The 14914-nt window shown below is 40.2% G+C and overlaps 1 protein-coding gene across 1 annotated transcript in view; it reads right to left on the bottom strand.

Moving 5' to 3' along the window:
- The window catches only part of LAMA1 (laminin subunit alpha 1), a 145655-nt gene that overhangs the window by 91355 nt on the left and 39386 nt on the right, over positions 1-14914 (bottom strand). The window contains exons 4-10 of the mRNA XM_055080335.1: positions 10356-10598; positions 9186-9365; positions 6202-6291; positions 4820-4937; positions 3783-3961; positions 3014-3119; positions 935-1095 (exon numbers count right to left, since the gene is read on the bottom strand). Coding sequence (XP_054936310.1) covers positions 935-1095; positions 3014-3119; positions 3783-3961; positions 4820-4937; positions 6202-6291; positions 9186-9365; positions 10356-10598 — 1077 coding nt within the window. The remainder of the gene's footprint in view (positions 1-934; positions 1096-3013; positions 3120-3782; positions 3962-4819; positions 4938-6201; positions 6292-9185; positions 9366-10355; positions 10599-14914) is intronic.

Raw genomic sequence — 14914 nt, 5'->3', positions numbered from 1 at the left:
ATGTTTGCTGATCTTTCAAGCATTTTAAAATCTGAAGAGGACTATGTAATTGTCTTGTTAATAAATGCTCAAGATAATTTTCCATCGTATGTCACGTGCCTAAGACTCTGCTTACATGGGAACAAGCTCAAGACACAGCCAGAGGTCCGCTGAATTACGCGGGAGATGGTTATTAGTGTCAGAGAGCCAAAAAACGCCTCCCTGGGGCTTCCCTGGTGGCGCAGTGGTTGAGAGTCCGCCTGCCGATGCAGGGGACACGGGTTCATGCCCTGGTCCGGGAAGATCCCGCATGCCGTGGAGCGGCTGGGCCCGTGAGCCATGGCCGCTGAGCCTGCACCTCCGGAGCCTGTGCTCCACAACGGGAGGGGCGACACTCCGGAGCCTGTGCTCCGCAACGGGAGAGGCCACAACGGTGAGAGGCCCGCGTACCACAAAACAAAACAAAACAAAACAAAAAACGCCTCCCTGGCACCAGATTCATGCATTTCTCATCATTGTTCAATTCCTTTTTAAGAGAAGTCCAAAATAATCTATCTGCCTTTAATTAATGTTCTTAGAAATGTAGCGTTTACTTGGTTCTCCTCTAAATATAAAGCTTAAAAAGGATGTCACAGAAGAGGCATTAGGCCAAGGTCTAAGAAAAGCAGTATTTGGTTTCAACCAGGAAGTCACAGAAATACTTTCGGAGTATCTGGCCATCACCCAGAAGGCACCAAAAAAGAAAATCAGGTGCCCATCTAAGTCCAAGGCCATATTCTGTGGCCAGTTCACTGTGACATAATGTCATGCTTCTCAGGAAGGCTCGGGGGAAGGGATAGTTCCACTTACACCTCGATGCTTTGCTTAGGACCTGATCATCTGAGCCAATGAAATGCATCCCATTTTCAGGAAACCTCAAAGGAAACTCAGGGGCAGCTTTAACCTCCACACATACCTTACAGAGACAAGCCTCGGAGCAGGGTTCCTCATTCACGCTGCCGGCTGGGTTACAGTCACAGGGCACACACGCGGGGTAACCCTTATAACCAAACTGGCAGCGATCACATTTTTCTCCTGCGTAACCTTCCTTGCATGGACACTGACCCGGCCACTTCCCTGCGAAGAAAAATGGCAAAATGACCCAACAGGAAGGTAAAAGAGGTTTAAAGCAGGGGTTGGCCAACTATTTCTGTAAAGGGCCAGCAAGTAAACATGTTAGGTTTTCTGGCCAGAGTCTCTGTTGCAACTATTCAACTTTGCCCGTATTGCTTGACAGCAGCCACAGATAATACATAAACAGATGGGTATAGCTTTATTTATAAAAAACAGTGGTGCCAGATATGGCTCATACACCATAGTTTGACAACTCCTAGTTTAAAGAAAGAAAAGAGAGATGGAAAGCACAGAGGCTGGTGGGAATGTAAAATGGTGCAGAAGCTTTGAAAAACCATTTAGTACTTCTTCAAAATGCTAAGCGTAGTGTTACCATAAGATCCAGAAATACCATACCGAAGTATTGAGCCAAGAAAAATGGAAACATACATCCTCCCAAAAACTTGTACATAAATGTTTGTAGCAGCATTAGTCACAATAGACAGAAAGTCGAAACAACCCAAATACTCATCAACCGATGAGTGGATAAGTTAAACATGCATACAATGGAGTATTATTCAGCAATCAAAAGGACTGAAGTACTGACACGTGCTACATGGATGAACCTTGAAAACATTATGCTCAGTGAAAGAAGCCAGTCACTAAAGACCACATATTGTATGGTTCTATTTATAGGAAATGGCCAGAATAAGCACACCTCTAGAGAAAAATTAGATCAGTGGCTGCCTAGAGTTTGGAGTTGGGCCAAAGGGATGGAGGAAAACAGGCAACAACTGCCAATGGGTAAGGGGTTTCTTTATGGGGAGATGAAAATGTACCAATATTGGATTATGGTGATGGCTGCACCCATGAATATGCCGAAACACAATGAACTGTACACTTTAAATGGGTGTACTGTATGGTGGTCAATCATATCACAAAATCAAGCTTTTTTTTTTTAAAGCACATAAGCCAGTGGCGGAGGGCAATAAGCAGTCTTTGCCTCTAATTCCAGCTTTGAAAGTTGTACTCTTGGCCAAGTTTCTTAAGTACTCTGAGCTACAGTTTCCTTGCCTATAAATTGGGTAAAATTATTTTTATTTGCTATGATTTAAAGTTGAAATGATATCTATTTTCAAGTGAACCCAATCAAGGGTGGCTGTCATCATCAGCATCTCATCACGAGTTGCGGGGAAGAATCAATTCCCTCCTGTAATTTACCCTCCTTCTTGTCAGCAGGGTCCACAGAGAGCACATCCCTCCCTGCTGATCAATATCCATTTTCACTTCTAGTGATGGAGCCCTGGAGGGGGTCACAGGGGTCTCTGGACAGATGCAACTGCCTCAGGAGACTCTGGTATTTGCAAGTCCATTTGCCAGTTTTTGAAATGGAAAGAACACTGACATTTACAAAGTTAACTGGGGGATTTGTTTGCTTTGTGGGAGGATGTATGCTAAAGGCTCTGCATGTCTTCTGAGCGCTAAGTAGAGTGATTGCTATTGACTGTTCCACCGAGCCTTATTTCTTCTTTCCTCAAATGCTAATTAACCTCTCAAATGTCATTTCATCGCCCCAACATTGCCATCTCCACCCTCTACCTCCCTCCCATCACGATTCCTAATTTTGCTTTATGCCCAGGGCACTGATTCCTACCTGGCTTTATATTATTTATGTACTTGTTCGTTTATTGTCTGCTTGTGAGTCGGGACCTTGGTCATCTTGTTCGAGGATATATATGTTCCTAGGTCCTAGAAAACTGCCTGACGCGTAGTAGGTGCTTAGTAAATATGTGGTGAGAGAAAGAACCAATAGAGAATCACACCACCAAATTATTACACAGTGGTAACAGTCTCACTAGGCACAAATCTTACACACACACACACACACACACACACACACACACACATCAATTACAAGCACAAAAATGAATCAAGTACTCACCTCTGTGTAAGTCAGAATGAAGGTCATTCTTAATACAGACAGAACTGAGGGACCCCAGAGGGTCACAGTCACAGGGATGACAAGGGTTGTCTTCATAAGGTGACACCTGAAAGGCAGAGGTTGCCCTAGATTATCTTGCTAGAAATAACAGCAATATTAGTATTAACATCGAGAATAATACCAATGACAAGGTATTGACTTTTTAGCCAAGATGTGACTATCACAATGATTCTGTGTACCCACGGGGTGTAGGTCAAGCCAGAAAAAAAGTGCAAACATCTTTTTGACAGTGACAGCAGCTGATGTCATTAGCAAAGTGTCATCCTTCTTCATTATCACTGCTACCCATCCCCTCACTCTGCCATCTCTTGGAGACATGTAGAAGCCTCTCCTATGACTTAGCCACCATGGGATTCCCCTGACAGCTATGTATGGTGTCAACTGAGGAGTGAGCACTTCCTACCGGCAAGATACAGCTGCTTTAGTTATTGGCTGACTCTCCACATGGACACTTAGTATCACAAAACTCTGAGATGATGTAGCCAGTAGACCCACAATTCAAGTTAAGTAACAATGGTGAACATCCTACTCTGAGCAAGAAAACAGGACGGATAGAGCAGGAAATTGATATCTGAAGAACACTACCAGCGTATTATAAGAATACAGATGAAATGCTGCCAAAGGAAATGTCTTCAATACTGAGACCGACGCGTGGCGGCCTGAATGTCTTTTCTACCGTGAAGCTGGGCGACAGTTGAGGCGCTCTTACCCTGTGTGGTCTGTAATATCCATCCACGCAGGTTTCACAGTTGATGCCCATGGTTTTCTGCAGGCAATCGATGCAAACCCCTCCTCCTCTGAACTGTCCGGCAGTATTCAGACTTCTCTTCTGATTCGCCACATTTTCATCATAGTAACAGTCTTTGGCTTTATTGTGGCAATTGCATTCTAGGAGAATATTTTAACATCTCAATTAATACAGATACCGTGTCCTAGATAATGATGACTATAAATTAAATTAAAATTATAGAAGAAGTCATTTTAGTAACAATCTTTCAGAGGCATTGGGGAGAAGCTATCCGAATTATACGTATGCATATCCACTTGACTCATCAACCTGTCTTCTGGGATCATATCTTGCAGAAGCACTTGCTCACTTGTCAATGACAAAGGTGAATCACTGCACCATTGCTTGTGTTAACAAAGGACTTGTAACAAGCAAAATACCACGGGTAGGTAGCTGTTTTGATTATGTTACATCCATATAATGGAGTTCAGTGCAACTGTTTTTAAAACAGCATTTCATAGTGTTAAAATGGAGATATTTTATTTAAGATATATTGTTAAATATAAAAGTAATGCCTAGAATGACATGCATAGCACATCAGGTTCTGTAAACGAACAGTGTGACGTGTTGGAATATACTAACTTATGCTTTACTTGCATAAAAATTTCAGGAAGAACCTACCAGGAAAAAATAAAAAGTAGGAAGGATGGAGACAGAAATATAAAAATATACTTTTATATACTGAACCTTGTGAATATATTGCCTATTTAAAATTTAAATCCAAATTTATAAAGAATAAATTAATATATGGGAAGTGGAATCTTAGAGAAATAGCAAATTGATAATCAATGCATTTGGGTCTCAATCCTCTAAATTTTATTAAGGTAGTCTGCCTCTTTGTGAACTACTTGAATATCTAAGAAAACCAGTTATTTACTAATTACAAATGTTAAGTTTCCATAAACTGAAGCATATGAAGGGGGAAAACTTTACATGCTTGCAATTCTCAGTGACCTTACCTTCACACGTGTTACCAGAAGAAACAGTGCCAGGCCTCCAGGGCTGCTGATGGTACCCAGGACAACACCGATTGCAGCTGTCACCACACGTGTTATGTTCACACTGACACTGGAATTTCTAGGCAGTAAGGAATATAAAATTGCATCTGAAAATTTACCTGTATGTTTTTCTTAATTTTATTTAGGAAGAACCCATCATAGTCAAATATACAGCAAGAGTTTACAATCAAGCAAACTGGCATTTAATTTTTAGAGAAAAAAACACATATGACCTGGTTACAAACAGAAGTGCGAAGGAATAAACGAAAACTAACATATGGCTTAACAAAAAAAAACTTTTCAAAAGAGACACATTGACCTGAAAGGTTTGGAAGCTCCTACTAGTAACTTTCTTGATATTCATCTCTGTTTTTCAGCAATAATAAAAGTCCTAGGCTTCCCTGGTGGTGCGGTGGTTAAGAATCCGCCTGCCAATGCAGGGGACACAGGTTCGATCCCTGGTCCAGGAAGACCCCACATGCCACGGAGCAACTAAGCCCGTGCACCCCAACTACTGAGCCTGTGCTCTAGAGCCCGCGAGCCACAACTACTGAGACCGCAAGCCACAACTACTGAGCCCACGTGCCCCAACTACTGAAGCCCACGTGCCAAGAGCCTGTGCTCCGCAACAAGAGAAGCCACCGCAATGAGAAGCCCGTGCAAGGCAAGGAAGAGTAGCCCCCGCTCGCCGCAACTAGAGAAAGCCCGTGTGCAGCAACGAAGACCCAACGCAGCCAAAAATAAATAAACAAAAATTAAAAAAAATAAAAATCCTATTCAGGAGTTAAATTATTACGAAGATTGGGTAAAAATAAGATGTAGCTTCATGTAAGCTTTTAAAAGAAGAAAAGAGGATGCTATCTTCTTCACTTAATTCTATGCTAAAACAGGGAAACTTTATTTTACCTTGATTTAGCACCACAAAAAAAGAAAGAGGGAGAAGTCAGAAGGAGGGGAATCCTTCTTTTAAAAAGTATAAACATGATTTCTAACTGCACATGATTTTCACTTGACTATCTTATACAGAAGAGCTTCAAAATTCAAAAGGCCACTGAATTAAACACTTTAAAACGATTAAAATGGTAAATTTTACGTTACCTTTTTTATAAACCCCCTCCAAAAAAAAAATTTATGGAAAGAATTTAATTAGAAACATATTCTCCAACCAACACAAAATTAAATTGTTTAAAAAAATTAAACCAGTTAAATTATCTGAAAATCTTTTATTGTGGCTTGATTTTATAACTTTCAACACATGCCTTGAATAAAAAAGTGCAATGCAATTATTATAGCTACAACAGCTATTTTGAATTTTTAGTAAAATGTGAAATACTATAACTCACCTTTATAGTTTCATCCCATGGGCAGCTACTAGCATGGCCATAACAAATACACATTCCTCCAACAGAAATGTCTTTTATTGAATAGTAATACTAAGGAAAAAGAAAGTAACAAGCAAAAATTAAAACCTATTCTATTTCAGTGAGAAGAAAATGTTGGCACTCCAACAAATATCTCAGTTGTTATTGGTAATTAAAAACGCATATATATATTTCAAACTATATTTCATGCACAAGTAAATATAAATAAAATATTTATGTTCAATTAATGTAAACAATGTTCAGGGCTTCCCTGGTGGTGCAGTGGTTGAGAATCTGCCTGCCAATGCAGCGGACACGGGTTCGAGCCCTGGTCTGGGAGGATCCCACATGCCACGGAGCAACTGGGCCCATGAGCCACAATTACTGAGCCTGCGCATCTGGAGCCTGTGCTCCGCAACAAGAGAGGCCGCGACAGTGAGCGGCCCGCGCACCGCGATGAAGAGTGGCCCCCGCTTGCCACAACTAGAGAAAGCACTCGCACAAAAACGAAGACCCAACACAGCCATAAATAAATAAATTAATTAATTCATTAAAAAAACAAAAAAAAAAACAACAATGTTCAAATTAGCTCATCAACAGAAACCAAAGGAGTTTAAAAAGAATTTCTCAACTTGGCTGCATCTTAAACCGAGGCAGTCATATTCAAAGGCCATGTTACTGAAAAGCCTAAAAATATTCCTAAATTGAAAACAGCCCTATATAAAAAGGAATAACTCATGACCAAGTAGGATTTATCCCATGGGTGCAGAGTTAATTTAACACAAAAAAATCAATAAATGTAAATCACCACATTAGCAGAATAAAGGAGAAAAATCATATGATCATTTCATTAGATGCACAAAAAACATTTTACAGAAGGCAACACCATCATTAAAAAAAAAAACTCAGCAAACCAGAAGTAGAAGAGAACTTCTTCAGTCTAATGAAGGCATGTCTATGGAAAACCTAGAGCTAACAGTGGAAGATTAAGTGCTTTCCTCTTAAAATCTGCTCTTACCATTTCTATCCAACATTCTACGGGAGATGCCAGCCAGTTCAATAATGCAAGAAAAAAGAAGTCAAAAGCAAACAGAGTGCACAGTAAGACTAAACTGTCATTATTTGTAGATGACATGATTGTGTACATAGAAAATCTATCAAAAACTACTAGACTATGTGAATTTGTCAATGTCTCAATCAACAAAAATGAATTGTACTTCTATACACTAGCAATGAACAAATGGAAAATAAATGTTAGAAAGCAAACTATTAACACTAATATTCAAAAACATGAAATACTTAAAAATAAACTGAACAAAAGATTGACAAATAAACAAATAATAGATCATTGCCAAGAGGAACTTAAGAAGACAGAGATAAGTGGGGAGGTATAGCACATTCATGGACTAGATGATCCAATATTGTCAAAATGTCTTCCAAAATTCCTCCTAAATTGATCTACGGAATCAATGGAATCCCAATGAAAGTCTTAGCAGGATTTCCTTCCTCCCTTCCTTCCTTCCTTCCTTCCTTCCTTCCTTCCTTCCTTCCTCCCTCCCTCCCTCCCTCCCTCCCTTCCTTCTTTCTTTCTTTTTGGTATTAATTGACAAACTGATTCTAAAACTTATAAGGAAACACAATGAACTTGGAATAGCCTAACCAATCTTGAAAAAGGACTGAGTTGGACTATTATGGTACCTGACTTCAAGATTTACTGCAGTAATCAAGAAAGACCGTTATTGGCATAAGGATAGACAAATAGATCATTGGGACAGTATAAAAGTCCAGAAACGCACCCACAAGAATAAGGTCAAGTAATTTTCAACAGGGCACCAAAACAATTTAAAGGGAGAAAGGAAAGTATTTTCAACACATGGTGCTGGAACAATTGTATATACACGTGGGGGAAAAAACAACCTTTGCCTCTACCTCACACCAAATACAAAAATTAACAAGAAAAGGATAATAGATGTGAAAGCTGAAACTATAAAGCTATTACAGGAAAGCATCGGAAAATATTTTTGTAAACTTGCGATAAGCAAATGTTTTTCAGAGAGGAATAGAAAGCGCTAACTATAAAAGAAAAATGATAAACTGGACTTTATCGAAATTAAACCATCTACTCCTCAGAAGTCATAGTTAGGAAAGCGGATAAGCAAGAGACAAGCCAGGGCAGAGAGAAGGGATTTGCAGTATAGACACATCTGACAAAGGACTTCTACACAGCATATATAGAGATCTTTTATAACTCAGGAATAAGGAGACGGATAACCCAATTTAAAAATGGATAGAAATGTCATCAGATACAAATAAGTACACGCTCAACATCAGTCATCAGGGAAATACAAATTAATACCCCAAGGAGATGCCACCGCATGCACATCAGCACGGCTGAGGTGACAGTGACCGATGCCCCAATGTGTGAAAGTGTGCAGTGTACCCAGAGCCCTCACACACTGCTGGTCTGTAAAACGACACAGCTGCTTCTGATAAGGCTTAGAAAATTCCTAAAAATTAAACACATAGCTATCCTGTAACTCAGTAATCCCACTCCTACTTTATCCAAGGGATTTGGAAATGTTTGTCACCACGAGCCTTATACGTTTACTGTACACTGAAAATATGTACATTTTCCTGGATGTAGCTTGTATTTCAAACTTTAAAATTTTCTTTTAAGTGGGAAAGAAACCCAGCCATTCTCACTTGCTTGATCAGATGTAGAGCCAGATTAGAACATGAAGAAATGACGATTACATCGCTGCATGATGGCGTTATGGGATGGGTGGGGACAGGGGGACATGAGGGCACCATGTCAGAACCATAACCTCGTTTAAAGGTGGCATTTTTAACAAAGCATAACTAATGATCTTCAACAAAAATAAGAAAAAAGGCCAACCTGGGAGGAAAAGTCTATTTCCCTGAAACAACATAAACTTTTCAGCGCTCAGGAGCCCTGCCACACTCACTCGTCTTGTGACAATAGGGTCGAGGTCTTTAGGGTCCCGGTGGCTGAGGGTCATAAGATCGGCATTGAGGGTTCGAATGCGCTGTAAGCGCAGGCGGATGTATCGTGCAGAAGTAAATTCCAACAACTTGGGTGAAAGATCATCAGAGCTTGGTCTGCCATTGATTAGCGATGTATGAATCTAGAGATAAAGACATCAAAATAAACAAATATCAATTTTAAGCATGCAAAAAAATAGCCCTGATTGTTTACAGTCAGGACATAATCTTTACAGATACTATCTAAAATCAAACCAAACAACGGGGTTCTTATAGAAATCTGTCTAATATTCATTGACACTTGTGAACAGCATGATCACAACCCAAGTTCAGTTTATTGAAGTTATTCATTCCAGTGTCTCAGAGATTGCGGGAAACTTTTAAACAGGACCACTTCTCCCAGTGAGGTGAGGGCATTTTAACGTGTATCCACAGGCTTCTCTGAAACAGATTCTAAATGTTATGAATAGACTGGGGAGAGTGGGGGAAAGTGCCAGAAATCTTTGTAACTCCCATTTTCTCATCTCTGCTCTGGAAACAATGCAGGGCTTGCTGCAGAGTTCCTGCTGTGAAAAGCACTTGCAGCGTTTTTGTAGTTTTAGCTCATCAAGGCATGCTACCAAGGCATGGCTTGTTTTTGATTACACTCTGACTTAAGGATGTGTGTGCAATCCGGGCATGGAGAGCACGGAGCTGGAATATTTCATGAACCATCTCCAACACTCAACACCTCCAGGGACAGGGAGAACTTCCCAGAGAAAACTGGGAGCTCTATATTTTAGAAGCATTTTCTCTCCCTCTTTAATATTTTAACAAATCTTGTTGCCTTGGTGTCATGAGAAAGATGCTCTGAGAATGATCTGATGGAGTTATTAAATCACAGCAGAGTGAAAGTTGAGGAATCTCCCTGAAGGGAAGAAATCAATAAAGTAAAATGTGTCAGTGGTGACATTAATCATCAGTAGACACCAGTCAATGGCACCTTAACTACAGCAGCTAGTTAAAGATCTCTGTGATCTGTACCGGGAGAGCTCTATTTTGAGTGTTTCCTGTTGGCTCTGTGATGGCTAGGTTGTCACTGGAGGTGACACTGATGAAAAAACAGACCTCCTGGCCAGCAGGGGGCGCCATACCTCTCCGTGCTCAAGCGGCACCAGCCTGGAGTAATAGGAGGTGCAGATCACTTCATCATCTGCCCTGTAAGTGGGCGGCCCCCGTCTTGGAGTGATATTGTAATGAGTCAAACATTCCGTGTCACTAACTGCATAGTACTGCCAAGGGCTGAACTCCATGCCATCCAGAGAATGCTCCAAAATCCAGTTTCCAGGCCGAGGGGCATTAGCAGCTTTGATGATGACATAAGCGACTTGAAAGACCTGGAACAAAGACATTGAAAAGTGTCAATCGAAAATCAGTAACAAGTGCTCAAAAACCAAAGCGCCTCTTGAGAGCATTGCCACCCGATGATGGCCAGTGTCTCTCACTGCTCTTGAGGCTAACTGCTCATAAGTGTTAATCAGAAATGTACCTTGTAAATGTTTTCCTGGTGGCATTTGTCTTCAAAATAAACTCAAAAAATACTCACAAATAAATTTGTGTTATTATTATTATTAACAGTGTTAATATTGACATAAGTGCTTGTTTCCTTGTTTCCAATGTCTTTCTCCATCAGGATTCTGAATGATAATAGTTGTATTATATTTCATTAGTAGTCGTGTTAAATGTATTTCTCATATAGTGATTTGGAGATAACACATCTGAATATGAGAAAAAGAGTCAGCCCGTTACACACTTATCACGATGGTTAAAATCCAGAACACTGACAACGCCAGATGTTGGTGAAGATGTGGAGCAACAGGAACTCTCATTTGTTACTGGTGGGAATGCAAAATGGTACAGCCACTTGGGAAGACAGTTTGGTGATCTCTTCAAAAAATTAAACACAGTCTTACCATACAATCCAGCAATCATACTCCTTGGTATTTACCCAAAGGAGTTGAAAACTTCCATAGGTGAATGGATAAAGGAAGTGTGACACATCCATACAACAGAATATTATTCAGTGATTTAAAAAATGAACTCTTAATCCACAAAAAGACATAGAGTAAACTTAAATGCATATTGCTAAGTGAAAGAAGCCAATCTGAAAAGGCTATATACAGGATGATTCCAACTATATTGCCTCTAGGCTTGTTGTTTTTTATTTTTGGTTTTAAGCTTCTCCCCATCTTAGCTCTCACCAATTCTAGCAACACAAGAGCCCCTTAAAATTAACCCAGCTGAAGCCACAATATTTCACATTTATCTACTGAATTATTCCCTGCAAAGGACGGTTTTATCTCATTATAATAACTCTGTTCACCTACAAGAAATGTCTCCCAATAAAATTGTCTATAAATGATGTAAGTGTGAAATGTTGAGTACCCACGTTCATGTGCAATTTTCCTCTAGAACACAATCACTGTTTCTAAAGCACATTAAAAGCAAAATAATGTTCTCAGATTTCAATAATCAGGAAAATCAGGAACTGTGTATCTGTTATGAAAGCTTATATCTGGAGCTGAATGTCCAATGTTTAAAAATCTAGAACCGCCTTCATCGATTTAAACCACTTTTTAAAAAATTAAAATAATGCAAAGGCCATTTTGTCCTAGCATCTCCAGAACATTCTCCTATGAACATAATTACATTTTTTTCTTATTGGGAGTTTATTTAAAAAAAAACACCTATTCCCCAATTTTGTAATTCATATATTCCATAATTTATATTTTTAAAGTCTACTATTTTTTAATATTACTGAAAAACCAAACACTTCTCAGAAATACCTGGCAATTAATCTTACTGTCTCCTCTAGAACTACTCCTGAAGAACATCAGGGGTTTTTTTAATGCAGCTTGGGGGAGGTTAGTTTCACCTTTGCAAAGTTCCAGCACTGTCCCAGAACACCATGATGGAATCCGGCCTATGTAGCTTTCCATCTGGTTTTCATACTGATGCCCAAGCTAACTGGAGGGAGGACACCCTCTTCTTTACTCATCACTGTCCAATTGACTTGCAACTATTTTCACCATAAAAGGAGACGTCTATGAGCATGTGGACCACTGTGGAATATGTTAAAATAGACTTCACAAATTGCAGGTGCCAAGTGAGATGGCATGATCCGGCAGCCCATTTGAGAGGGATGGAAATCAAGGTCATTTACAAATGGAATGACTGCATTTACCTTCTGTTTTCCAGTTTCACATTTGAAACTGGAAAGAACCAACAGGTTTACCTCCTGTGTGCTAAGAACTTCATGTTTATCCTCCCATTTAACTCCAGACAACCCCATGAGTTTCAAGTCATTGTGGTTCCCATTTTACATATTTGGAAACGGATGCTTAGAGAGGTTAAAAGACAAACTACTGAGAGTTGCAGGTCCCAATGAGAAACCAGGCAACAGGTTTACCTCCTGTGTGCTAAGAACTTCATGTTTATCCTCCCATTTAACTCCAGACAACCAACCCCATGAGTTTCAAGTCATTGTGGTTCCCATTTTACATATTTGGAAACGGATGCTTAAAGAGGTTAAAAGACAAACTACTGAGAGTTGCAGGTCCCAATGAGAAACCAGGGGTCTCACTCCAGAGTCCTTAGCATCCACTATACACCCCCCAAATGTCCACACACACTAAGGTCACTGAATTTTCTTTTTGTAACCCCAGAAAAAGACTCCTACATTCACTTGGGCGCTGGGTTCATGTCTAAACAGGCACCGTGGCAATTGTTTCTGTTAACTCTGCAGTTTCTGTTGTGACAGCCCAGGATGTGGGGGGGGAGGGGATGGAGAGTGTGCAAGGAACAAAAACTAATGCTACGTAGCGCTTGCTGTGGCCAAGGACAATGCTAAGTCCTTTATTAGAATTACTAGTCTTCAGACCCTTCCAACTATGTCCTTCTTATGAAATATGTACTGTTACTTCCCCTACTTTACAGATGAGGAAACCGAGGCACAGAAAGGTTACATAATCTTCCCAGGATCTCACATGTACTAATATGTAAACCACACTTCTACAGATTGCAAGGAAAAAGAATGAAACTCCCAGCTGAGCAGCTGGTGGGTACCAATCTGGTTTTCCAAACCACTTACCTCCACCAGTAGCAATTATTTCAATACCATGTTCTTGTACTTTCATCAAACCCTTGTCAGCTTTTAGACGGACAGCTTAGTCACATGTAACAAAAAGTAACCCAGTGGAAGAACAACCATAATGGGAAAACTACAGGACCATCCCTCCAAAGATCAAGGCCTTCAGCTATGAAGCTGGGTGTTGTTCTCACAGTCTCTCACTAGTTCTCTAGGTCCCCAAATTGGAGACCAGGAAACAAGCCAAGAAAGGGACTATGAAATATAAATCTGCAAAAGAGGAAGAGGAAGCTATGAAATATCTAAATGCAATTTGTTTTCACTTAAGTCACGTTACTGGCTGACTTATGTCTCCCCAAAATTCACAGGCTGAAGTCCTAACCCTTAGTACCTCAGAATGTGACTGTATCTGGAGAGAAGGTCTTTAAAGAGATGATCAAGGTCAAATGAGGTCACATGGGTGAGCCCTAATCTCATCTGACTGGTGTACTTTTAAGAAGAGAAGATTAGGACCCAGATGTAGGGGCAACCCTGGGAGGATACAGTGAGAAAATGGCCATCTGCAAGCCAACGGGCCAGGTCTCAGAAGGAATCAACCCTGCCAACACCTTGCTCTTGGACTTCCAGCTTCCAGAACTGTTTGCTAATGAATTTCTGTTGTTTAAGCCCCCGGGTTTCGGGATGTGCTACGGCAGCCCTAAGCAAATGAACACAAGCTAGTCTAGTTCACCAATTGTGTGTTGACAAACCAGTCTTAACACCCCCTATAGAAAAAGTAAGGAATTCTCTGTTAATATATAGAATTTTAAACCTTTGCCCAAATGAAATCTGTGATATTTCTGTTGCTGCTTTTTAGCATGGTTGACTAAAGTGCCTTTTCTCTCCATATAAGGTTGGCTGAACACAAAGTGATGATGCAGGGCTTTCACTAAATTCAGAGTCACTGAGGTCTTGCCAAACCTGCAGCTGATACAGCCACTTTCAAATCCACTTTCATCAGGCTTTTCTACCAAGAGGCCTTTGTTAATGATCACTGGAATGCACATAAACAGTGCCACATAAATAAAGCACACATACACCAAACACCGCTTTCTACACAGGAATCCAGACAGGAATTTTCATGTGGGCCTCAACCTTAAATATATTAAAACCCCCTCAGGCACAGAGATAAGAAAAATACACAGAGCGTAATTCTCCAATATCAGGGGCCAGCTTCAGATGTGCTCAGGGAAGCAAAGTGTTTCTTCTCCACAGAAAGCTCAGCTGCATAAGCTGCAGGGGCCCAGATACCACATGGGACCCCTGGCTGGAAATTCTCCACACAAGCACTTACCTGCCTCCAAGGCCATAACGAAACAGTGAATGGTGAACTGTTTTCTCTTACCTGATGGGAATGACCTTTTCATAGGCAAAAGAGATTTAGTTTTTTAACAGTCAAATTAAACTTTTATTTATTTTTTTTTCTATTTATTTAAAAATAATTTTTTTAACATCTTTATTGGAGTATAATTGCTTTACAATGGTGTGTGAGTTTCCGCTTTACAACAAAGTGAATCAGTTATACAT

This window comes from Physeter macrocephalus, chromosome 19, assembly GCF_002837175.3.
Source record: "Physeter macrocephalus isolate SW-GA chromosome 19, ASM283717v5, whole genome shotgun sequence".
Classification (NCBI taxonomy): Eukaryota; Metazoa; Chordata; class Mammalia; order Artiodactyla; family Physeteridae; genus Physeter; species Physeter macrocephalus.
This window is presented reverse-complemented; position numbering and strand designations above follow the sequence as displayed.